The sequence below is a fragment of the Elgaria multicarinata genome, chromosome 3 (genome assembly GCF_023053635.1).
Source record: "Elgaria multicarinata webbii isolate HBS135686 ecotype San Diego chromosome 3, rElgMul1.1.pri, whole genome shotgun sequence".
In the NCBI taxonomy this organism is placed as follows: domain Eukaryota; kingdom Metazoa; phylum Chordata; class Lepidosauria; order Squamata; family Anguidae; genus Elgaria; species Elgaria multicarinata.
Genome location: NC_086173.1, coordinates 165,133,645 through 165,159,302, shown reverse-complemented (window position 1 = coordinate 165,159,302; position 25,658 = coordinate 165,133,645). Strand labels below are relative to the sequence as shown.

At 45.1% G+C, this 25,658-nt stretch overlaps 1 protein-coding gene across 4 annotated transcripts in view; it reads left to right on the top strand.

The window, feature by feature from the left end:
* Positions 1–9,401: 9,401 nt before the first annotated feature.
* Positions 9,402–25,658, top strand: part of LOC134396416 (H-2 class I histocompatibility antigen, Q10 alpha chain-like) — a 73,517-nt gene continuing 57,260 nt past the window's right edge. For 2 of the 4 annotated variants that reach the window (XM_063122909.1, XM_063122908.1), the window contains exons 1-4: positions 9,402–9,513; positions 18,981–19,271; positions 21,434–21,709; positions 24,515–24,817. In XM_063122909.1, coding sequence (XP_062978979.1) covers positions 9,429–9,513; positions 18,981–19,271; positions 21,434–21,709; positions 24,515–24,817 — 955 coding nt within the window. In that variant the 5' untranslated portion in view covers positions 9,402–9,428. The remainder of the gene's footprint in view (positions 9,514–18,980; positions 19,272–21,433; positions 21,710–24,514; positions 24,818–25,658) is intronic. The other 2 variants (XM_063122910.1, XM_063122911.1) reach the window with 1 other exon arrangement.

The following is a 25,658-nucleotide window of genomic DNA, read 5'->3' as shown; positions in this document are numbered from 1 at the left end:
CCTTATTCATAAATGATCTGGAATTAGGATTGAGCAGTGAAGTGGCCAAGATTGCCGACGACACCAAATTATTTAAGGTTGTTAAAACACAAAGGGATTGTGAGGAGCTCCAAAGGGATCTCTCCAAGCTGGGAGAGCGGGCGTCCAAAGGGCAGATGCGGTTCAATGTAAGCGAGTGCTGATTTTATCCTGGTTGTGCTTTTATATTGTATTTTATATCATGTTTTTATACTGCTTGTTTTATACTTCGAATATTTTTAATTTTTGTGAACCGCCCAGAGAGATTTGGCTATTGAGCGGTATAAAAATGAAATAAATAAATAAGTGTAAGGTGATGCGTGTTGGGGCAAAAAACCCAACCAACTTCAATTATAACCTGGTGGGATCTGAACTGGCGGTGACCGAACAAGAAAGAGATCTTGGGGTTGTGGTGGACAGCTCAGTGAAAATGTCAGTCCAGTGTGTGGCGGCTGTAAAGAAGGCAAACTCTATGTTAGGCATTATAAGAAAAGGAATTTAGAATAAAACGGCCAGTATCATACTACCTTTATGCAAATCGATGGTGCAACCACAGAATACTGTGTTCAGTTCTGGTCACCACACCTAAAAGAGGATATTATAGAGCTGGAAAAAGTGCAGAAAAGGGCAACTGAAAATGATGAAGGGTCTGGAGCATCTCCCCTAGGAGGGAAGGTCACATCAACTGGGATTGTTTAGCTTGGAAAAAAGGAGGCTGAGGGGAGACATGATAGAGGTGTACAAAATGATGCCTGGTGTGGAGAATGTGGACCGGGAGACATTTTTCTCCCTCTCTCAAAATACTAGAACCCAAAGGGGTCTTCCCATGAAACTGATTGGTGGGAGATCCAGGACAAATAAAAGGAAGGACTACTTCACACAGCGCATAGTTAAACTATGGAACTCACTACCACAAGATGTAGTGATGGCCACCAATCTGGATGGCTTTAAAAGGGGGTTGGACCAATTCCTGGAGGCGAAGGGTATCCAAGGCCATTGTGTGCTCTCTCCAGTATCTGAGGCGCTAAGCCTGTGTGCACCAGTTGCTGGGGAACATGGGTGGGAGGGTGCTGTTGCACCGTGTCCTGCTTGTTCATCCCTGGCCGATGGCTGGTTGGCCCCTGTGTGAACAGAGTGCTGGGCTAGATGGACCCCTGGTCTGATCCAGCATCAGGGCACTTCTGATGTTCTTAATGATTTGTACAAATGATTTGTACCTGGTATTGGAGGGCAGTTAGTATGTATCGTGACTTACTCAATAAAGGTTACTCTTTGTATGCTGTCTGGAGAGTGTTCTACAGATAAAAGAAACATTAAATACTACATGGTGTCAGAAGGGCTATAAACAAGCAATTCAGTCTTTGCCATACTAAGTTTCAAATTACGATGAAGCAGCCAAGCTGAGATATCTGAAAGACATGCCGAGATATGATCGTGAACATCAGGAGAAAGATCCTGAGCAGAAAGATATAATTGTGTATCATCGGCATACAGATGATATTGGAGGCCATGAGATTGAATAAGATTACCCAAGGGCAACATGTATAGAGAAAACGACAACGGGCCAAGCACCGAGCCTTGCGGAACCCCTACAGAAAGGGGTGAAAATTGTGCCTGGAAACAGACCGGAAGCCAGTGGAGCTGTTTTAACAGGGGAATTGTCTGCTCCCTGTAACTAGCCCCAGTCAACAATCTGGCTGCAGCTCTTTGAACCAGCCGGAGTTTCTGAACAGTCTTCAAAGGCAGCCCCATGTAGAGCATGTTACAGTAATCTAATTGGGATGTAACTAAAGCATGTGCCCGCACCCAACCCCTGCCATAAGACCATCAGTCCGAAGCATCAGAAGTGCACTGTGACCGGGAAGTCTGGTTATTATTATTATTATTATTTATTTATATAGCACCATCAGTGTACATGGTGCTGTACAGAGTAAAACAGTAAATAGCAAGACCCTGCCGCATAGGCTTACAATCTAATAAAATCATAGTAAAACAATAAGGAGGGGAAGAGAATGCAAACAGGTACAGGGTAGGGTAAGCAGGCACAGGGTAGGGTAAAACTAACAGTAGAAAGTAACAGTAGAAGTCTGCACAACATCAAGTTTTAAAAGCTTTAGGAAAAAGAAAAGTTTTTAGTTGAGCTTTAAAAGCTGTGATTGAACTTGTAGTTCTCAAATGTTCTGGAAGAGCGTTCCAGGCGTAAGGGGCAGCAGAAGAGAATGGACGAAGCCGAGCAAGGGAAGTAGAGGCCCTTGGGCAGGCGAGAAACATGGCATCAGAGGAGTGAAGAGCACGAGCGGGGCAATAGTGTGAGATGAGAGAGGAGAGATAGGAAGGAGCTAGACCGTGAAAAGCTTTGAGGGTTAACAGGAGAAGTTTATATTGGATTCTGAAGTGAATTGGAAGCCAATGAAGAGATTTCAGAAGCGGAGTAACATGGTCGGAGCGGCGAGCCAAGAAGATGATCTTTGCGGCAGAGTGGTGAACAGAAACCAACGGACTGATGCGAGAAGAAGGAAGGCCAGAGAGAAGAAGGTTGCAGTAGTCCAACCGTGAAATAACCAGTGCATGAACAAGCGTTTTGGCAGAAGAGACAGACAAAAATGATCGAATCCTGGCAATATTATACAGGAAAAATCGACAAGATTTAGCTACTGCCTCAATATGAGGAATAAAGGAGAGCGAGGAGTCGAATATAAAGCCAAGGCTACCAGCTTCCTTGACCGGAGTAAGCGTAACATCATTGACAGTAAGAGAGAATGAGAGATGAGGAGAAGGTTTAGGAGGAAAAACAAGCAATTCAGTCTTTGCCATGTTAAGTTTCAAGCGACGATGAAGTAGCCAAGCTGAGATATCTGAAAGACATGCCGAGATACGATCGTGAACATCAGGAGAAAGTTCCGGAGATGACAGATATAGTTGTGTATCATCGGCGTACAGATGATATTGGAGGCCATGAGATTGAATAAGCTTGCCCAAGGGCAACATGTATAAGGAAAACAACAACGGGCCAAGCACTGAGCCTTGCGGAACCCCTACTGAAAGGGGAAAGGAGGAAGATGAGCTGCCATTAGTCAACACGCTGAAAGAGCGACCCGCTAGATAGGAGGCAAACCAGTTATAGACAGAGCCACAAAATCCAAGGTCATGAAGGGAATCTAAGAGAAGATCATGATCAACCGTGTCAAAGGCTGCAGTTAGATCAAGGAGAATAAGAACGGAATAAAGGCCTTTAGACTTGGCAGTAAGGAGATCATTGGTGATCTTAGTAAGGGCTGTTTCGGTGGAATGCAGAGGACGGAATCCAGATTGAAATGGATCCAAAGCAGAGTTACTAGAAAGAAAGTCAAGACAGCGAGAGTAGACCGCCCGCTCCAGGATCTTTGAAACAAACGGCAACAAAGGGACAGGTCGGTAGTTATACAGAGATAGCCTATCAAGAGTAGGTTTCTTGAGAATGGGAGAGACTGTAGCATGTTTAAAAGCAGAAGGAAATGAACCAGAGGACAGAGAAAGATTAATAATATGTAGCAAGGAAGGGAGGATAGCAGGAATAAGATTAATAAAGACGCGAGAAGGAATCGGATCACGAGAACAAGTGGAAGGCTTCGAAGAGCGCAGTATTGTAGACAGTTCATCCGCAGAGACCGAAGGAAACGCAGAGAAATTTGCAGGAGGAGCTGACAGATGAAGAACAGGAACTGGAAGAGGAGCAGAGCTGGCCAGATCAGAGCGGATAGTTTGGATTTTAGCATTGAAAAAAGAGGCAAAGTTATTAGCAGACAGAGAGGCGGGGAGAGATGGCGGATTAGGCTTCAGAAGAGAATTGAAGGACGCAAAGAGCCGCTGAGGATGCCTAGCATTTGACTGGATCAGCCTTGAGTAGTACTGCTGTTTGGCCAGTGAGATGGCAGAAGAGAAAGAGGAGAGAACAAATTTGTAATGGACAAAGTCTGCTTGGTCCCTGGTCTTACGCCAAAGGCGTTCAGCTGCCCGGGAACAAGAGCGAAGGTAGCGGAGAGAAGAGGTGAGCCACGGTTGGGGTTGAGAAGGGCGAACTATCCGAGTTGTAGATGGAGCAAGATTATCAAGAGTTGAAGATAAGGAGTGTTAGAAATATGGCAGGTTCTTGTCCCTGACCTTAGGTACGAAAGACGAGCGTAGAAAATCACTGCAGAGGACACCACGTATCAGTATACTGAGGTGCGACTCGAACAGGGTCGGACCCTGATCGGAGCTTGCACACCACTTTTATTCACATAGGGTCAGCTGACAATGGAAAAAGGGGAGTGGAATGAAGGGGGTGGGATGCACAAAGAAAAAGGGGAGTGGAATACATTTACACAACCTGTGTGAGAGAAGTGGGATACAATTATAAAACCTGTGTGAGAGGAGTGGGATACAATTATAAAACCTGTGTGAGAGGAGTGGGATACAATTATAAAACCTGTGTGAGAGGAGTGGGCTAAACAGGATACCTTTACCTAATCCCATCTCCCTTCCCTGCCATTCCACATCTCTCTGGAATGTGTGAGTCAGCCACTTCCTCTTGCAGGGTCCACAGAAAACACAAAGGGCAGCTTAGAGTTCAATTAACCCCTTCATTTCTTACAGGAGGAATTAAAGGAGGAGACAGCTGAGTCCAAGGAGACAGCCGAACAGACAGAAGGAAGGGAGGAGGCTAGAGACTGGGAAAAAGCCTCGTAATTGATAGATTGCAAGTCACGACAAGAGCGAGAAGCGGGACGTGAAGGAGGAGGATTATGAGTAATATTGAAAGAAACTAGGTGATGATCTGACAACGGAAAGTGAGCAGTAGAAAAGTCCAACACAGAGCAATTCCGAGTGAGAACAAGATCCAGACAGTGTCCAAGGGAATGTGTGGGTGCATCAGACCAAAGCTTAAGATCATAAGAGGAAGATAATGAGCGAAATCGTAGAGCTGCAGCATCTTGAGGGTCATCCACATGAATATTGAAATCACCCAAGATCAGAGTAGGAGAGTTGTCAGAGAGGAGAAAGGACAGCCACGAGTCGAGATCAGAGAGAAATTTAGAGGATGAGCCAGGGGGGCGGTACAGAACTGCAACCCGCAGTCGCAGCGGAGCGAAGAGTCTCACCACATGTACCTCAAAGGAGGAGAAGCAATGTGAAGATGGAATGGAAAGAGGCTGGAACTGGCACAAACTAGATAATAAAAGACCCACACCACCACCCCGACCCTCTGGGCGACTAGTGTGAGAGAAAGAGAGTCCTCCAAGAGAAAGGGCAGCAGAGATGGCAGTATCATGGGCAGGAAGCCAGGTTTCAGTAAGAGCAAGGAGGTGGAGAGACCTGGAGATAAACAAGTCCTGGATGACAGGGGCCTTAGAAGCAACAGAGCGACAGTTCCATAAGGAACACGAAAAAGGCAGCTGAGAAGAGGGGAGACACCGGATAGGAACTAAGTTAGGAGAGACGAGATTGGAACGAGCCATAAGGAACAGATATGAGGAGAAAAGAACTGAGAGGAGACAATGAGAAGATCGTGACCTGAATCAGAAAGTGGCAGCGACCGGACCGTGGCTGGGGTTTTTCCTCCGGAGTAGAAGATCCGCTTGACCGGCTTCGCGCCCACGGCCGAGAGCCACAGGCCGAGAGCCCTTGTGCTCTCGTCCTTCGGCTCGCACCGAAGGCTCGCGCCTCCAGCAGACTGGAGGCTTGAAGTACCTGAAAAGGGGAGGAAGAGAAGCTGCAATTCAAACAGACCAATCGCAGTTAGTCAATGTTGCTCAATGGCTTCTCAGAGAGCTAAGTTGCTTCTCCTCTTCAAGCTGCAAACTGCAGCAAATTCCCATCATCCTCAACCACATTAGAAGTGAACTAGTTTGGGGAAGGTTGCTGTAGAAAATAAAATACACAGCCGTCTCTGTTATTCATTACACAGCCAGAAGGAAAGGTCAGCAATGTGTGTCTCTTGGTCCATCATTTGGCTTGCTCCATTAAGGGCATCTTTCCATTAAGGGGAAATCATGTTGCTTACCTGGGGCACTGCTTTTTGGCACGACTGTTATAGGCTGCATTACATGGACGGAGAGGGGCAGCAGCAACGTGGTTTGAATTGAATACTTCCCCCTCTGAATGCACTCTGTTCCCTTCCATTGAGAGAGTGCCATCTAGTTGCAGAAGGTCCCACTTTTGTCAGATATTACCACTTTAAAAGTGGTTCTTTTCATGACGGAATTTTCAACGGATGCCACAGCAGACGTCCTGGTCGTTCACGAGAGAGTTTCGTGAGTGGCCAATCATGAGTGTACAATAAATCGCTCATTTAGAGAAGCCCTACATTTTCCAGTTAAGAGACTCCATCACTGACCCCAGCCCAGAAGCAGAAAAGTGGGGAAGAGAGAAAGGGTGTTTGTGTGTGTGTGTGAAAATACATGTGTATGGGCAATCCATTTTTTATGATGATGAGGAAATTTCACCAGGTTCCCCACATATACAAATGACACCTGCTGAAATTCCCTTTTCAACACAACTGTTAAAGATGCAGGAGCCTGGTCCTCCTTTTCATAGGGTCACCCTAGGTTTACGGTATGTGTCAATGGGCCCCAACAGTTGTCAGTGCACGTCAATACTGCTATATTGTATTGGGGCCAGGTTATTTGAAGGAACGCCTCCTCCCATATGTACCTGCCCGGACCTTAAGATCATCTACAGGAGCCCTTCTCCGTGAGCCCCTGCCAAAGGAAGTGAGGCAGGTGGCGACTAGGAGGAGGGCTTCCTCCGCTGTGGCACCCCGGTTGTGGAACGAGCTCCCCAGAGAGGTCCGCCTGGCGCCTACACTGTACTGCTTTCATTGCCAGCTGAAGACCTTTTCATTCTCCCAGTATTTTAACACTTAATTTTAACTTAAAATTAAATTTTACTGTTTTAACTCTGTATTTTAATCTTATATCAATTCTGCTGCATGGTTTTTATCCTGGTTGTGCTTTTTATACTGTATTTTGTATTTGTGCTTTTAACCTGTTGGTTGTTTTATTGTGGTTTTAATTTTTGTGAATCGCCCAGAGAGCTTTGGCTATTGGGCGGTATAAAAATGTAATAAATAAATAAATAAATAAATAAAATAAAGCTGTAGTGTGGCTCCTGCCTTTTCTATACCGCTTTCATACCACTTTCAAAGTGGAATATCCTGCCTGGTTTAGATCTGGCCACAGTCTCTGTTCTTTTAGCAAGCATCTACTAAAAGAGATAGGTACTCAGTGTTCTTTAAGAGAACATTCACTTGATTTTGGTGATCTAGGAATTTCTTGGCTGCTTCTTAGACATTTCAATTTTGCAACATTTTGTTAGCAACTAGTAGCATAGGTTACTCTGGTTCAAAGCTGGGCTCTTTTCCAACAATGACATCTCTCTGTCTTCGCTATTGTGGCAGCTGGGACCGTAGGCTAATTTAAATAAAGTTCAAAGTGGGGAATGAAAGGATTCAGGAAAAAAATACCTGGATATACTCTCAATGTTCCTTGGGATATCAAATCAGTAAACAAGAAATAACATTCAGTTTCCCCTCCCTCCCTGACTTTACAAGAGGCAGGGCTCTGAGAGTGGCGGAGAACTCTTCTGGCTGGCCTGTCGAGGCAGCTCATGAAGGGACCCCCGGGATGGAGCGAGGAATGATCTCAAAACTGAACATGAAGGGATTTGGAAGGAGGATGGGTGGCGGTGGTGTGCACCATAATTTCTGCCGACCAGGGCAGGATCTACACTACTGCTTATAATGGTTTATAAAGGTTTTGACAACGGTTCAAGCCCAGGATACATTACATATACCGTTTCAAAACGTTTTTAAAGTGTTGTATCCTGCTTAGTGTGGATCGGGCCCAGCAGGTAGAGAAAAACTGGCTGCTTTGCTTTTGCAACGGAAGCTGGGGCGGAGTTAAGCAATGCTGAGTGGCGTGGCTAGATGAGAAGTCAGCCTGGCTCTGCCTTTTCGGGGAAATCAGCTGAGAATGAAGAAGCGGCTTTTTCCCCTCATTGGGCACCAGAGGGCGCTGCCGCATCAACACGACACCTACTAGAGTGAGGATGAAGAACTGCTCTTACTGCTTGCAGCGTTTTGAAGAGGGAGAGAGAGTTTTCCAACTGCACAAATGCCCTGTCAGACACTCGACCCTGCCTAAACCAAACACATTATTTCTCTTTCACCACTGGACAGATTATCACTAAAACTAGTAGCACCTTAAACTTAAAGACATGATTGACAGGGCCATACGGATACCCAGAAAGGACGACAGACCCAGAGAAGTACACCACTGGTTGTCACCTACAGCCCCCAATTGAAGCCACGGCAACGGATCATCAGGGAACTCCAACCCATCATCAGCACAGACGCTTCTCTCTCACAAGCCTTGGGAGGCAGAAGAGTCCTGGTTTACAGACCACCTCCCAACCTGAAGCAGATGCTAACCTGCAATAGTACACAGGACAGAGAGAGAGGGACCAGACCATGCGATAGACCCAAGTGCCAACTCTGCCCCCACATCTATTCAGGCAATCCTGTCACAGGACCCAACAATATCAATCACACCATCAAAGGCGCTTTCACCTGCATCCTTGTATAATTTGTGTGATGTGCCATCCCTGACTCTGTCTGTTGTTAAGTTCTTAATAAACACATACACGTAACATGTGTCTTAATTTTTTTCACCATTATTTCAACTGCACATTATCAGATTTCCGACTGCACATTTTCCCCCCAAGTGCACATTTTGTGTCCAGATGTATACTAATAGGGTGACCATATGAAAAGGAGGACGGGGCTCCTGAATCTTTAACTGTTGCATAGAAAAGAGAATTTCAGCAGGTGTCATTTGTATATATTATTATTATTATTATTATTATTATTATTATTATTATTATTATTATTATTATTATTATTTATATAGCACCATCAATGTACATGGTGCTGTACAGAGTAAAACAGTAAATAGCAAGACCCTGCCGCATAGGCTTACAATCTAATAAAATCATAGTAAAACAATAAGGAGGGGAAGAGAATGCAAACAGGTACAGGGTAGGGTAAGCAGGTGGTGGGCTCTCCCACACTAGAGGCCTTCATGAGGCAGCTGGACAACCGTCTGTCAGGGATGCTTTAGGGTGGATTCCTGCATTGAGCAGGGGGTTGGACTTGATGGCCTTGTAGACCCCTTCCAGCTCTGCTATTCTATGAGTCTATGGAGCACTTTTTCACTTTCTGCTGCGCTCTTCGTCTTACCTAGCAACCGCTGCCGGAATCAGAACGCATTTTCCCCATTGGTCGAGTATTTCCCCTTCAGCCAATCCCAGCTCTTAGCCCGGGTTTCAGTTGTTTGGGTTGTTTCCACCACTCCGCATTACGCAGCTCGGAAAGGGCAGCGTCTCACGCCGAGATGACGGAGCTCCAGGTCCTTGGGGTTGCTTTCCTGCTGATGGGGGGCCCTGGGTGGGCATTCCCCCCACATGCGAACTTGAAGGGTCAGTATTGGATGGATCCCTGTCTTTTCACTGCCTGGGGGCGGGTGAGTGGGTGGGAGCCGCTTGTGGGTGCTGTGACCCATAGAGCCAGGCAGCAAAATGTCTAGGGCTGGTAATACCCACAGGCACCGCGGGGCTCCTCAATGCATTTAATGGTTTGTTGTTTCGTGTTTGTTTTATTATGTTTCCAAGGACAGGGAGTGGGGGATGGCGCTTGTGGGTTTTTTTTTCAACATCTGGGGTGCCAGAATCACCCCACTGGCTTTGGGTCCCTGAGTTGGGGGGGAGGAAGGAGCCGTTCCCTGCTCCGCCTCCGGCAGCCAAAGGGCTTGAGCTGGCCCTGGGGGCGATTGGGGGGGATATTTGGCGAGTTGCCTCCTGGAGTGGAGCTTTGATCCCTCTTTCCTGGCGTGTTTGTTTTGTAAGCCGTCCGGGGCAGGGACCCCTTTCACAACTCCAAGAGAAAAAGTTGAGAGGGGCCGCATTCTTCACAGTGATGAAAGTGGATAGTTTTGTGTTTTTTTTACCCCTGTAATGTGTGGCTGGTTTTCTGGGTTGAAGGGCAAGATCTGGCTAGAATATTCCTAATTTTTTATTATTTTTTCGGAGTTGGTAGGAGGCGGTTTCCCGTGCTTCTATTTACAACAACAACAGCATTGAGCAGGGGGTTGGACTCGATGGCCTTGTAGGCCCCTTCCAACTCAGCTTTTCTATGATTCTATATTGCTTATTAGCTTGTCAGCCATGCACATACAGAAACATAATAAAATACTCCTCACGCCAGAGGTAATACCAAAATACAAAGTGTTAAATAAAATGGCTAACAAGAGCAGGTTAAACCATCTTGTAACCCTGGACAATATTTGCTGACGTATTATATTATATAAATAAGTTTAGTCTTTTATGGCTGCCAGTGACTTTCGTTTCTCAAGAGCCTGTTTTGACGAACTTGGCAGTCCTATATTTATTTATTTATTATTCTTTACATTTATATACCACCCCATAGCTGAAGCTGTCTGGGTGGTTTACAGACGTGTAATAACTTGTCATATATGACGTGTAATATCTGTACCAGCCAGTAGTGTTAGAGTTATGCTTGCAGAGGAGATATAATTGAACCCAACAATTAAGGGCTCACGGTATTGTTTCCTCAGCTCTGCGTACAATGGGCACTCTGCAAGGAAATCCTAATGTTTTCCTGCTACTCTGATCCCAGCCCCTGTTCCTGGCGGGGTTCAGATTAGCAGGAAAACATTAGGACTGCATGAATTATAGGAATTTTTTTCTATCTAATACCCACGATTGCATTCATATAGTGTGATATCCAGCTGCATTCTAGTTAATAGGATATTTCCATAGTCTTATGATTTTTTTTCTTTCCCCTGCTGTTAGCTCGTATTCTAAATTGCTTTGAGAGTTATTTCATAGAAAAGTGATAAGCAGAGCTTTGCCCGCCTTGGACTTGTCCACATCTTGTTGTGTTACAACCTGGAGTTAAAATGGAGTTAATTGGCATGTTTACCATTTGACTGTTGGGTGGATTCCTGCATTGATCAGGGGGTTGGACTCGATGGCCTTGTAGGCCCCTTCCAACTCTGCTATTCTATGATTCAATGACTTACTGTAAAAAGAGAGGGGTCACTAACCAGAACAAAAGCATCAAAAGGTACCAGTGATACATGAAAAAAAAAACTATTGTGGGGTGAAGTTGAAACAAACTTCAAAGTGATCTTGATAGGCTGGAGTGCTGGGCTGAAAACAGAATGAAATTTAATAGGGATAAATGCCAAGTTCTACATCTAGGAAATAGAAACCAAAGGCACAGTTATAAGATGGGGGATACTTGGCTCAGCAATACTACAAACGAGAAGGATCTTGGAATTGTTGTAGATCACAAGCTGAATAGGAGCCGACAGTGCGATATGTCTGCAAGAAAGGCAAATGCCATTTTGGGCTGCATTAATAGAAGTATAGCTTCCAAATCATGTGAGGTACTGGTTCCTCTCCATTCGGCCCTGGTTAGGCCTCATCTAGAGTATTGCGTCCAGTTCTGGGCTCCACACTTTAAGAAGGATGCAGACAAGCTGGAGCGTGTTCAGAGGAGGGCAACCAGGATGATCAGGGGTCTGGAAACAAAGCCCTATGAAGAGAGACTGAAAGAACTGGGCATGTTTAGCCTGGAGAAGAGAAGATTGAGGGGAGACATGTTAGCACTCTTCAAAGACTTGAAAGGTTGTCACAAAGAGGAGGGCCAGGATCTCTTCTCGATTCTCCGAGAGTGCAGGACATGGAATAACGGGCTCAAGATACAGGAAGCCAGATTCCAGCTGGACATCAGGAAAAACTTCCTAACTGTTAGAGCAGTACGACAATGGAACCAGTCACCTAGGGAGGTGGTGGGCTCTCCCACACTCGAGGCCTTCAAGAGGCAGCTGGACAACCATCTGTCAGAGATGCTTTAGGGTGGATTCCTGCTTTGAGCAGGGGGTTGGACTCGATGGCCTTGTAGGCCCCTTCCAACTCTACTATTCTATGATTCTATGGTAAATGACAGCTATTTATGACATACAGAACAATGACTGTGAACATATAGATACAATAATGAATGCCAAATGGTCCAAGGGGTTTACACAACGGCATAAGATGACAGTTACTCCAGATATTTCTAGCTGTTACATTTCTTTATCGGATCACTCTTAACTCTTTAACTGCAGGCAGCAGGCCTTGATCATCCACTGGGTGAAAACCCTTAAAATGGGAAGAACTCAGTGATGTAGTATCAATGTGTTAAACAAATTGTTTTAAGTCATTTTATAGAACTAAAATTTATAAATACCTTCGGTTAGGGGAAACATATTGTACAAACACTGATTTGTGTATTCCCTCTAATGAACATCTGTAAAAATACAATAATTTCTAAATTTTAATTCTTGTTTCTTATTTATTTCTAGGGTTTTTTATTAGTAGTAGTAATAATTAAAGGCAACTGATCTAAAGTTTAGCATGTAACTGTCTGTAAAAAGGTGCCCATATATTTAGGGTGACCCTATGAAAAGGAGGCCAGGGTTCCTGTATCTTTAACAGTTGTATTGAAAAGGGAATTTCAGCAGGTGTCATTTGTGTATATGGGGAACCTGGTGAAATCCCCCCTTCATCGCAAAGGTTAAAGCTTCAGGTGCCCTGCCCTCTTTTAAATCTGGTCAACTCTAGTATAGCTCCTGCAGCTTTAACTGTTGTGATGAAGAGCAAATTTCCCCTGCCCTCCTTTTCATAGGGTCACCCTACATATATATTTATCTCATGAGACTGCATTTGATTTACATCAACAGCAGAAGGAGGTAAAGCAGATCAAAAAGAAGACAAACACGTTCTCAGGATGAAAACTGTTTATTTTCAGGTAGCCTGAAGGATTTCAGCCTGTGATAGAATCATAGAATAGCAGGGTTGGAAGGGGCCTACAAGGCCATCGAGTCCAACCCCCTGCTCAATGCAGGAATCCACCCTAAAGCATCCCTGACAGATGCTTTTCCAGCTGCCTCTTGAAGGCCTCTAGTGTGGGAGAGCCCACCACCTCCCTAGGTAACCGATTCCATTGTCGCACTGCTCTAACAGTCAGGAAGTTTTTCCTGATGTCCAGCTGGAATCTGGCTTCCTTTAACTTGAGCCTGTTATTCCGTGTCCTGCACTCTGGGAGTCCTTTATTCTAAGGCCTTCCTCAGGGGGCCTTATTTTATTTTATTTTAATAATAAAATAGAATACAGTAAAACAATATGTAATATTAAAACGTATTTCTGCTATTAGGTTAATTAAGCACATTGCTACAGAGGCTTGTGCCTTAGCATTAAAAAGTTTTTAAACATGACAGAATGCCACTAAAGCCTATGTGTGTGTGTGTGTGTATATATTATTTAAAATCTTATAAAAGTGGCCTATTACAAAAGTATGATATATAAGTCCTTTCTTGTTGGAAGGAAATGGTAAACATGCCAGTTAACCTGATTTTAATCCCAGTTTGTAACACAACAAAATGTTACAAAGGGAATGTTACAAAATGTTACAAATGTTAAAAAGAGATCTGAATACTCATGCAAGGCCCTGTAAATATATTCTAAGCAAACTTAACTAAAGGAGAATCAAGCCTCACTGTTTAATAATAGCTTGTTTGCCACGTTTTAAGATTATGCAGATTTAGCCACTGGGGCAGCCTCAAACTTTGCCCTAGCTCAGGGCTGTGCAAGAAGGATTGTTTTGAAAAGTGCAAAGGGCATTATAATCTCCAGTCCTGGTTTTCCTTGTTTTGGGCCTAGAAATGCAAAAGCTTCCGGAAATGTTGACGCCATGGGGTCAGGGGATCAGAAATTTTGGGGGAAACTATAGAAAAATGCAATACTTTTTTTTTTTTTAGTGCCCTTTACATATGTAGGGTGACCCTATGAAAAGGAGGACAGGGCTCCTGTATCTTTAACAGTTCTATTGAAAAGGAAATTTCTGCAGGTGTCATTTGTATAGATGGGGAACCTGGTGAAAATTCCTCTTCATCATAGCAGTTAAAGCTGCAGGTGCCCTGCCCCCAATTAAATCTGATCACTCTAGTATAGCTCCTGCAGCTTTAACTTTGGTGATGAAGAGGGAATTTCACCAGGTTCCACATATATACAAATGACACCTGCTGAAATTCCCTTTTCTGTGCAGCTGTTAAAGATACAGGAGCCCTGTCCTCCTTTTCATAGGGTCACCCTATACATATCGAAATTCACTTTGTCACTTTAAGAATATAAAATTATTATGGTTTGCTCGTTAAAATATTTGATTTATTTATTTATTTATTACATTTCTATACCGCCCAATAGCCGGAGCTCTCTGGGCAGTTCACAAAAATTAAAAACATTCGAAGTATAAAACAACAGTATAAAACCATAGTACAAAATACAATATAAAAGCTCAACCAAATAAAAACAGCAGCAATGCAAAATTTAAAGTTATAGTTTATTCAGACAACTATACATTTATTATTGAATTTACTCTGTATTATTTTATGAACGCCTCTTTAGAAGAATACACAAACAGTATTGTATAGGTTCAAATAATTACTCATTGTAAAATGATACGTATAGAAATTGAGGTAAAATAACCAGTATAAATACACTATATATTATTATATACCAATATAAACTTCTCCTGCTGACCTTCAAAGCTCTTCACGGTCTAGCTCCTGCCTATCTCTCTTCTCTCATCTCACACTATCGCCCCGCTCGTGCTCTCCGCTCCTCTGATGCCATGCTTCTCGCCTGCCCAAGGACCTCCACTTCCCTTACTCGGCTTTTTTCTTCTGCTGCCCCTTACGCCTGGAACGCTCTTCCAGAACACTTGAGAACTACAAACTCAATCACTGCTTTTAAAACTCAGCTAAAAACTTTTCTTTTCCCTATAGCCTTCAAATATTGAGTTTGTTCTGACTCTATACTGTTTAGCTTCACCCTACCCGGTGCCTGTTTACACTTCCCTGTGCCTGTTTGCATTCTCCTTCCCTCTTTATTGTTTACTACAACTTATTAGATTGTAAGCCTATGCGGCAGGGTCTTGCTATTTACTGTGTAATCTGTACAGCACCATGTACATTGATGGTGCTATATAAATAATAATAATAATAATAATAATAATAATAATAATAATAACAACTTATTCCTATACATGCATTGCATTGGCACTGGTCACTTCACCACCACTTTATAAATAAAAAGCAATACATTATTATTATTATTATTATTATTATTATTATTATTATTATTATTATTATTATTTATATAGCACCATCAATGCACATGGTGCTGTACAGAGTAAAACAGTGAACAGCAAGGCCCTGCCGCATAGGCTTACATTCTAATAAAATCATAGTAAAGCAATAAGGAGGGGAAGAGAATGGAAACAGGCACTGGGTAGGGTACAGAGAAAATACAGCGGATATTAATTCCTTATACTAAAATAAACATACATAATCTTCAAATTCATCATTTCAGGGGAGGGGGAGGCATAGAGGCAGGGTGAGAAATCGGGATTTTTTTGGTATGTATCTCCCCCTTCATAACTTTATTTGGGCCTCTGATGCTTGTTTGTAGTTCTTTGGTTCCTGGCCTCAAAAGAAGTTTCTTATGTGTTAACTTCCTCTATTTTGAACACATGAAATGAAAGGCAGTTGCAGAGAGCTCTGGTGTGGAACTGGGCCCAGCCTTGCAAGTTGTGTTTTATATTCTCGTCTAATCGTGACTGAAAGGAAGCCAAGATGGATCGAGAGATATCAGAAAGCTGTAAACTTGTGACCGTGCAATTAAAGCAGACGCTCTTGCAGATTAAAGTCCTCCCATTCAGACTGTGTTCAGCTTTTTATTTTGACTTCCTACTAGGAAATATACAAGTTTTTTCCTGTATAATATTGCCATTATACAGAATATTAGAAATAACCAATGCATGAACAATTTATTTATTTATTTATTTATTTATTACATTTTTATACCGCCCAATAGCCAAAGCTCTCTGGGCGGTTCACAAAAATTAAAACCACAAGAGTCTTGGCAGAAGAGGCAGACAAAAATGATCGAATCCTGTCATTTTTCCCCTGTATAATATTGCCAGGATTCGATCATTTTTGTCTGTCTCTTCTGCCAAGACTCTTGTTCATGCATTGGTTATTTCTCGGTTGGACTACTGCAACTTTCTTCTCACTGGCCTTCCTTCTTCTCACATCAGTCCATTGGTTTCTGTTCACCACTCTGCTGCTAAGATCATCTTCTTGGCTCGCCGCTCTGACCATGTAACTCCACTTCTGAAATCTCTTCATTGGCTTCCAATTCACTTCAGAATCCAATATAAACTTCTCCTGTTGACCTACAAAGCTCTTCACGGTCTAGCTCCTTCCTATCTTTCCTCTCTCATCTCACATTATTGCCCCACTCGTGCTCTTCGCTCCTCTGATGCCATGTTTCTCACCTGCCCAAGGGTCTCTCCTTTCCTTGCTCGGCTTCGTCCATTTTCTTCCGCTGCCCCTTACGCCTGGAACGCTCTCCCAGAACATTTGCGAACTACAAGTTCAATCGCAGCTTTTAAAGCTCAGTTAAAACTTTTGTTTTTTCTCAAGCTTTTAAAACTTGATTTTGAGCTGACTTTTATACTGTTAATTTTACTCTACCCTGTGCCTGTTTGGTGCATTCTCTTCCCCTTCTTACTGTTTTATTATGATTTTATTAGAATGTAAGCCTATGCGGCAGGGTTTTGCTATTTTATTGTTATACTCTGTACAGCACCATGTACACTGATGGTGCTATATAAATAAATAAATAATAATAGTAATAATAATAATGTCTTTATCTTGCTGTTCAAAGGCTCCAGTGACGGCCTGGCTGGGCTGATAAGCCGTGAACGTTAAGCTGTCTTAAGTTAGGGTGACCCTATGAAAAGGAGGACCGGGCTCCTGTATCTTTAACAGTTGCATAGAAAAGGGAATTTCAACAGGAGTCATTTGTATATATGGGGAACCTGGTGAAATTTCCTCTTCATCACAACAGTTAAAAAGGGAATTTCACCAGGTGTGACATGCATACAACGGACACCTGCTGAAATTCCCTTTTCTATGCAACTGTTAAAGATACAGGAGCCCTGTCCTCCTTTTCATATGGTCACCCTATCCTAAGTGCATTCAACATACAGGACTCCCCCCCCCTTCACTGCTCAGAGAGAGGTGCAAACTTGAAACCTACACTGAGCTCCTGCACTTTCCCCCAAATATCTCACCAGGTATTTGCTAGAGAATGCTGTGGGGCTGTGATAACCAAGGTTGAAATTGCCTGGGTCTGAGTAGGGAATAGCTGTTGGGAGGAACGCTGAGTGATGGTAGGAAAACTGTCGATGGAGTGGGATGTATGGAAATTGCAGGCTGTCAGAATTTTGTTCTTGTTTTGCAGAGAATGTGAAGCGTTAGGATAGCCCTGTTGCAGGTAAACAGGTTTTGCAGGTTTTAGCTGCGCTCCCCAAAATGTGCAAAACCTGCTTGAGTAGAGAGAACTGTGGCACAGAAAACTTGATTGTGGGCTACGATGGCTTTTTCATGCCACCTTTATCCCTCAAAATTTGGGGTGGGGAGCATTCCCCACCCCAGTGAGGATGGCCTTCCCTGAGGGAAATCTTTGAGGGGGGCTATCTTTGTGGCTGGGGCGGGGGACGGAAGCGGGCAGGACCAGAGATATCCCACAGTCCATTTCTTGCTGCATGGCAGGAATTGGGGGGGGGGTGTCTGTCACAATATATGGAGAGGATTAACCTCTCACCAGTTGTGTACCACCACCACCCCAAATTCCTCCCTCTGTGGCAATTAGGAATAAAAAAAGTTTTCATTATAACAAATGGAAGTATGTATATGTCTAATTATTTTGCATACAGGAAGGGGAGGCTGTGTTCCCAATGGGGCACCCCCAACCCCAGGTTGCAGGATTAGACTACTGCAATGCACTCTACGTGGGACTGCGCTTGAAGACGACGCGGAAGTTGCAGCTAGTGCAAAATGCAGCAGCTAGACTGCTGGCAAGTACATCTTACAGAGACCACATAACACTGGTCTTAAAGGAACTGCACTGGCTGCCTATACGCTTCCGGTCGGAATTCAAGGTGTTGGTAATGACGTTTAAAGCCCTAAATGGCTTGGGACCTCGATACTTGAGATAGCGCCTCTCCTTATATATGCCTGCCTGAAACTTGAGCTCTGTTGGAGGAGCCCTTCTCCACATCCCACCTGCACAACACATTCGCTATGATGGGACAGGGGACAGGGCTTCCTCTGTGGTGGCACCCCGACTGTGGAATGCCCTCCCCTTGGAGGCCCGACTGGCGCCAACGCTGATTTTATTCCGGCACCAAGTGAAAACGTGGCTTTTTAACAAAGCCTTTGGTGGCTAAATTCACTAAGATGGCACCTGGTTTTAACTGTTTTAATTGTTTTACTGCTTTTAAATTGTATATTGTTTTAACTTGGTTCATGGTTTAACTTGTTTTTAGCTGTGTATATTTATCGCTTTATACTGTATGCTTTTATCTGTATGCCGCCCTGAGATCTTAATGATATAGGGCGGGGTACAAATGTTTTAAATAAATAAATAAATGGCCCCCAACAAAGGAAAAAGCTAGAGGACAGCAATACACAGAGGCTTAAGGCGGCATTAAGTCCGCTTGGGGAAAATAATCCAGACTTTCCCTGCACCAAAATAATACGCAAAATGGAGGAAAAGAGGCAAAATAGGTGCAGGATGGGGACAACGTCATGCGAGTCCCGCGCTGCAAAACCAGATACCAGACATGGTCAGAGTACAATAAACCTCTGGTGTGATGGGGCTCAGCATTTTGGAAGGTGTGTGACTTGGAGGGATATTTCTCCATTACAGCCCTTCTAACTCTGCCCTTCTTTTTTTTTCTTCCTTTCCAGACTCCTCCCAATCCTCCCCTTCCTCGCTCTCCCTGCGCTATTTCTACACATCCGTGTCGGAGCCTGGCCAGGGGCTGCCTCAGTTCATCACTGTGGGCTACGTGGACGACCAGCTCTTTATCCAGTATGACAGCAACACAAAGACTGCGCAGCCTCGAACACCCTGGATGGAGAAGGTGGGGGACGAGGATCCCAGGTACTGGGACAGGAACACCAAGATAGCGCAGAACACTGAGCAGAAGTTCCGAGTGCACCACGTGAACCTGCGGAGGTACTACAACCAGACTGGAGGTGAGTGGCGGGTGTAAGAAGGGTGAAGACGCCCCTCTCCCCATATTCGGTCCCTCCATGAGCTCCGACTATTGGGCGGTATAAAAATGCAACAAATAAATAAATAAGTGGGGAGAGGAGGTTGCTGGTTGGGAAAGGGGGGTCCTAACCAGAAACAACCTCCTCTCCCCCATCAAATAACCACACCAGTTTGGGGGGGATTGGCGTGCGGCCGGGTCATCTGTCCTCACCCTAGCATAAAGATCGAGATCAGGATTTTGATAGGGGCAGGTGGAATATGAGCTCCCCTGCACACAGTGGCAGCCCCCACCCTGGAGAGGACGGGAAACTGTCTATGGCATCCACTCCCCCACTTAAAAAACAACAACAACCAATTTTTTTATTGATTTTCAATATTAAAACAATTTTACAAACAATTTTAATACAACTTCATGGGTAAATATGCCAAACCATACATGGTGTAATACATTTTGTTCCGTTGTTCTTTAACTTCAGCAAGAAAGATACAGACATATACTTTTCTTTTCTTTTTTGTTGAAACCACAAATTTTGAAAGGCAGCTGGGACTTGTGTTGCCGCATCATCTTGAGTTGTGTATGTATTATTATTATTATTATTTATTTATTTATTTATATAGCACCATCAGTGTACATGGTGCTGTACAGAGTAAAACAGTAAATAGCAAGACCCTGCCGCATAGGCTTACAATCTAATAAAATCATAGTAAAACAATAAGGAGGGGAAGAGAATGCCAACAGGCACAGGGTAGGGTAAGCAGGCACAGGGTAGGGTAAAACTAACAGTATAAAGTCCGCCCAACATCAAGTTTTAAAAGCTTTAGGAAAAAGAAAAGTTTTTAGTTGAGCTTTAAAAGCTGCGATTGAACTTGTAGTTCTCAAATGTTCTGGAAGAGCGTTCCAGGCGTAAGGGGCAGCAGAAGAAAATGGACGAAGCCGAGCAAGTTTCCCCTTTTTTCTGTCCCCTCGACACTCTCATGTTTTGTGTTAGTTTTTCTGATAATGCAAGTTCATAGAATCATAGAACAGTAGAGTTGGAAGGGGCCTACAAGGCCATCGAGTCCAACCCCCTGCTCAGTGCAGGAATCCACCCTAAAGCATTCCTGACAGACGGTTGTCCACCTGCCTCTTGAAGGCCTCTAGTGTGGGAGAGCCCACAACCTCCCTAGGTCACTGGTTCCATTGTCGTACTGCTCTAACAGTAAGGAGGTTTTTCTATTTGTACATTCCAATCTGTTTCCCAAATCTTGCGTAGATTTTGGTGTGACCCCATATCTTTTGAGATTAGTAGTGGGTACCCACTCCCCCACTTGATCAATGCGCTCAGCAGTCACTGCCTTTCGTGGGGTGGGGAGGGAGAGAGAGAACCTTTTGAAGTGAATTGGGCCTGGAAGCAGCTGGCTCCTCCTTTCACAAGGAGAGACTGGCTGTGCAGAGTGAGGGTTGGCTGTTTCTTGGGACAGTCTCAATCCGGTGCCGTGCTGATTCTATTCAATAGCTTCTTAGCCTTCTCGTGTGGCGGGGGATCAGGGGCTATTTAAAAAATAAGCTCTGGTGTGTAGCTTATTAACCCATCATGGGCTATCGTGACATCCAAATGCAGCCTCTGCCTCTCCCCTGAGTCTGAGGTAAACATTCCTGCCTGGACCTCTGCCACGGAGCTCGTCACGTGGCCTCGTGGCAGTGAGGGGCTGGAGGGGAAGGAACGGCAGGTGGTGAGGCAGGTGGCTACTAGGAGGAAGGCCTTCTCTGCTGTGGCACCCTGGCTGTGGAACGAGCTCCCCAGAGAGGTCCGCCTGACGCCTACACTGTACTCCTTTCGTCGCCAGCTGAAGTCCTTTTTATTCTCTCAGTATTAGAACACTTAATTTTAACTTAAATTTAAATTTTGCTGTTTTAATTCTGTATTTTAATCTTATATCAATTTCGGCTGTGTGGTTTTATCCTGGTTGTGCTTTTTATATTGTATTTTGTATTTGTGTTTTGGGATTGTTGGTTGTTTTATTACATTCTTCATGGTTTTAATTTCTGTGAACCGCCCAGAGAGCTTCGGCTATTGGGCGGTATAATAGTGTAGTAAATAAATAGATGAATGGCTGTTCTTGCTCTAATCTTCCCCTGTGGCCTCCTGCATCTCTCTTTCAGGGTTTCACTCCCTGCAGCAGATGTACGGCTGTGAGCTGAGGGGAGACGGGAGCAAAGGGGGGTATAACCAGTATGGCTACGATGGGAGGGACTACCTCGCCCTGGACATGGAGACCCTCACCTGGACGGCCGCCAATACCCAGGCTCAGATAAGCAAGAGGAAAAGGGAGGCTGAACCTGCTATTGCCCAGCGCTACAAGGCCTACCTGGAAGAGGAATGCATTGAGTGGCTGCGGAGATACCTGGTCTACGGGAAGGAGACTTTGATGAGGACAGGTGTGTTGGGGGCGGGGGGTGGGGAGGTGGGGAGATTTTTCTACACACTCCTGCCCCCATTCCGATGATGTATTACTCGATTGAACATGTTTGTGCTTTAAAAAAAACTGCCTAGAAGTAGAAAAGTAGCATAGCAAGAACATTGGAAAGCTACTGGAGGCTTCCTCCCTTTTTGCCTCCTTTTCTACTTGCGAGGATTCTTCTCCCCCCCCACCACCAAAAAAAACCCCATGCAATATTCCCTCTTTCCTCTCAGGAACCTCTTATCTCCCCTACCCCCCCCCATTCAGTTTTATTTATTTTTATTTATTTATATTTATTTATTTGTTATATTTTTATACCACCCAATAGCCAAAGCTCTCTGGGCAGTTCACAAAAGTTCAAACCACAATAAAACAACCAACATGTTAAAAGCACAATTACAAAATACAGTATAAAAAGCACATCCAGGATAAAACCACGCAACAGAATTGATATAAGATTAAAATACAGAGCCAGAACAGCAAAATTCAAATTTAAGTTAAAATTAAGTGTTAAAAAATTGAGAGAATAAAAAGGTCTTCAGCTGGCAACGAAAGGAGTACAGTGTAGGAGCCAGGCGGACCTCTCTGGGGAGCTCATTCCACAGCCGGGGTGCCACAGCGGAGAAGGCCCTCCTCCTAGTAGCCACCTGCCTCACTTCCTTTGGCAGGGGCTCACGGAGAAGCCCCTGTAGATGATCTTAAGGTCCAGGCACGTACATATGGGATGGAAAGAAACACAATGGCCAGCCCCATGATCTGGCTTTTTGCTGGGCTGGACCACTGCAGATGTGGATGTGGAAGGGGTTTTGTGTGAATCCTCTCCCATAGCTGTGATAACAAAATGCTTGCATCTGGAAAGCAGAGCCTAGCCTGCCTTATGCACTTCTGTGAGGAAAGAACCCCTCCCCCATGACTGTTAGAGCAGTAGGACAATGGAACCAGTAACCTAGGGAGGTTGTGGGCTCTCCCACACTAGAGGCCTTGAAGCTGGACAACCATCTGTCAGGGATGCTTTAGGGTGGATTCCTGCACTGAGCAGGGGGTTGGACTCGATGGCCTTGTAGGCCCCTTCCACCTCTGCGATTCTATGACTGTGCCCTTTCCTGCTCCCCAAAGGATTCCCTGACCCATCTGCCCTTCTCCAGCTGTACACCCCATAATTTGCCCATCGCTAGGGAGGAGAAATCAGACGAACAGGAGAGTAAAAGCATTCCTTTACACGTACACAGGGTTGTCCGCAAGCTGGAGCGCATTCAAAGCCCTGTGAAGAGAGACTGAAAGAACTGGGCATGTTTAGCCTGGAGAAGAGAAGATTGAGGGGAGACATGAGAGCACTCTTCAAATACTTGAAAGGTTGTCACACAGAGGAGGGCCAGGATCTCTTCTCGATCCTCCCAGAGTGCAGGACACGGAATAACGGGCTCAAGTTACAGGAAGCCAGATTCCGGCTGGACATCAGGAAAAACTTCCTGACTGTTAGAGCAGTATGACAATGGAACCAGTGACCTAGGGAGGTTGTGGGCTCTCCCACACTAGAGGCCTTCAAGAGACAGCTGGACAAGCATCTGTCGGGGATGCTTTAGGGTGGATTCCTGCAATGAGCAGGGGGTTGGACTCGATAGCCTTAGAGGCCCCTTCCAACTTTCCTATTCTATGATTCTATGAATCCTTGCTAATTTGTTAAAAAGTGTAACATGCTGAGTGTGTCCAAGCATGTGCAGAGTGTCTCTCCCCTTCTCGGGGGGGGGGGGGGAGAAATTGTGTAACTCTCGACTGCTTCTGAGCGACCTGCATCCTCTAAACTTCTAAAGCATAGAATTCTCTGACCACATGTATTTTTCCTGGCTTTGAAATGCTGGGTAGGCTTATTGGTAATTCTGAGATCACTCCCCCTGTTAGTAGATCTGGCGCAGCCATATTAAATGAATATTTAGGCTTTGTTAAAAACTAAATTCTGTCTCAAAGACCAAAGAGCTGCAGTTCCATCCTCCTCCCTTATGGGGGAGCCAATGTTCTGCTCACGATTTCCGAATTTGAGGGACCTCTGAGCCAATTCAGCCGTAGGATCTGGAGGGAATCTCCCTGAAGCCCTGAGCAGAAGGTGTTCCAGACAGGGACGGGATTTCACGTCACATTTTGAGTATATCCAAAATATAAAAATGTAGGGGAGGCTGGGACTCTCCATTTCTTCAGAGGTTTCCATGTCTTGGGGATGCTGAAGTTGTGGGAAATCCAGTCTCAATGAAAGAATGAAACCCTCACATGAAGTTCCCACCTGTCCTTAAAATACGTCATCCAGCCAGCCAACCACTGTAGAGATTTGCTTAGACATTTTTCTCCCTCTCTCAAAATACTAGAACCCGGGGTCATCCCATGAAGCTGATTGGTGGGGGATCCAGGACTGAAAAAAGGAAGGACTTCTTCACACAGCGCAGAGTGAAATTATGGAACTCACTGCCACAAGATGTAGTGATGGTCACCAATGTGGATGACTTTAAAAGGGGGTTGGATAAGTTCCTGGAGGCAAGGGCTATCAATGGCTACTAGCCCTGATGGTTGTGTGCTATCTCCAGTATTCGAGGCAATAAGCCTGTGTACACCAGTTGCTGGGGAACATGGGTGGGAGGGTGCTGTTGCAGCATGTCCTGCTGGTTCATCCCTGGCTGATGGCTGTTGGCCGGTGTGTGAACAGAGTGTTGAAGTAGATGGACCCTTGGTCTGATCCAGCAGGGCACTTCTGATGTCCTTAGCTGTATTGATACTGAGTTTGCCCTATTCGCAGAGCCCCCGGTGGTGAAGGTGACACACCAGGCAAGTAGGAAGGACCTGGAGACGCTCATCTGCCAGGCCCACGGCTTCTACCCCAAGGAGATCGACGCCACCTGGAGGAGGGATGGGGAGATCATGGACTATGAGACCTTCCGTAGAAGTGTCGCCCCCAATTCAGACGGGACCTACCACATCTGGCTCAGCATTGAGATCGACCCCAAGGAGAGGGACCTCTACCGGTGCCATGTGGACCATGCCGGCCTGCCAGAGCCTCTGGTCTTGGCCTGGGAGGAGCCTTGTGGTGTGAGATGGAGTGGTAAGGAGGGATTTCTCCTTGGTCAGGGGGGTGGGTTCGGGGAAGTGGCATTTTGGCCAGGGTGGAGATCCCCCTGCAAAACTACTGCAGCCTACCTCATTCCACGGGACCATGTGTGCTTTTGTGGCAGTGGGAAGGAGAAGCAGGGAGGTGCAGGCTGAGGGATGAGACGGAGGTGGTTTCTGGCCAGGGAGTTGGAAGAGCGACCCTTGGAAGCAGAAGGGCGGCAGAAATGGACTATTCTTATTGATAGCATGATGGACAAATGCACAGTTACAAGATGGGGGATACTTGGCTCAGCAATACTACAAACGAGAAGGATCTTGGAATTGTTGTAGTTTGCAAGCTGAATAGGAGCCAAGAGTGCGATATGGCTGCAAGAAAGGCAGAGGCTATTTTGGGCTGCATTAATAGAAGTATAGCCTCCAAATCACATGAGGTACTGGTTCCTCTCTATTCGGCCCTGGTTAGGCCTCATCTAGAGTATTGCGTCCAGTTCTGGGCTCCACAATTCAAGAAGGACACAGACAAGCTGGAGCGTGTTCAGAGGAGGGCAACCAGGATGATCAGGGGTCTGGAAACAAAGCCCTAGGAGGAGAGACTGAAAGAACTGGGCCTGTTTAGCCTGGAGAAGAGAAGATGGAGGAGAGACATGAGAGCACTCTTCAAATACTTAAAAGGTTGTCACATAGAGGAGGGCCAGGATCTCTTCTCGGTCATCCCAGAGTGCAGGACACGGAAGAACGGGCTCAAGTTACAGGAAGCCAGATTCCAGCTGGACATCAGAAAAAACGCCCTGACTGTTAGAGCAGTAGGACAATGGAACCAGTGACCTAGGGAG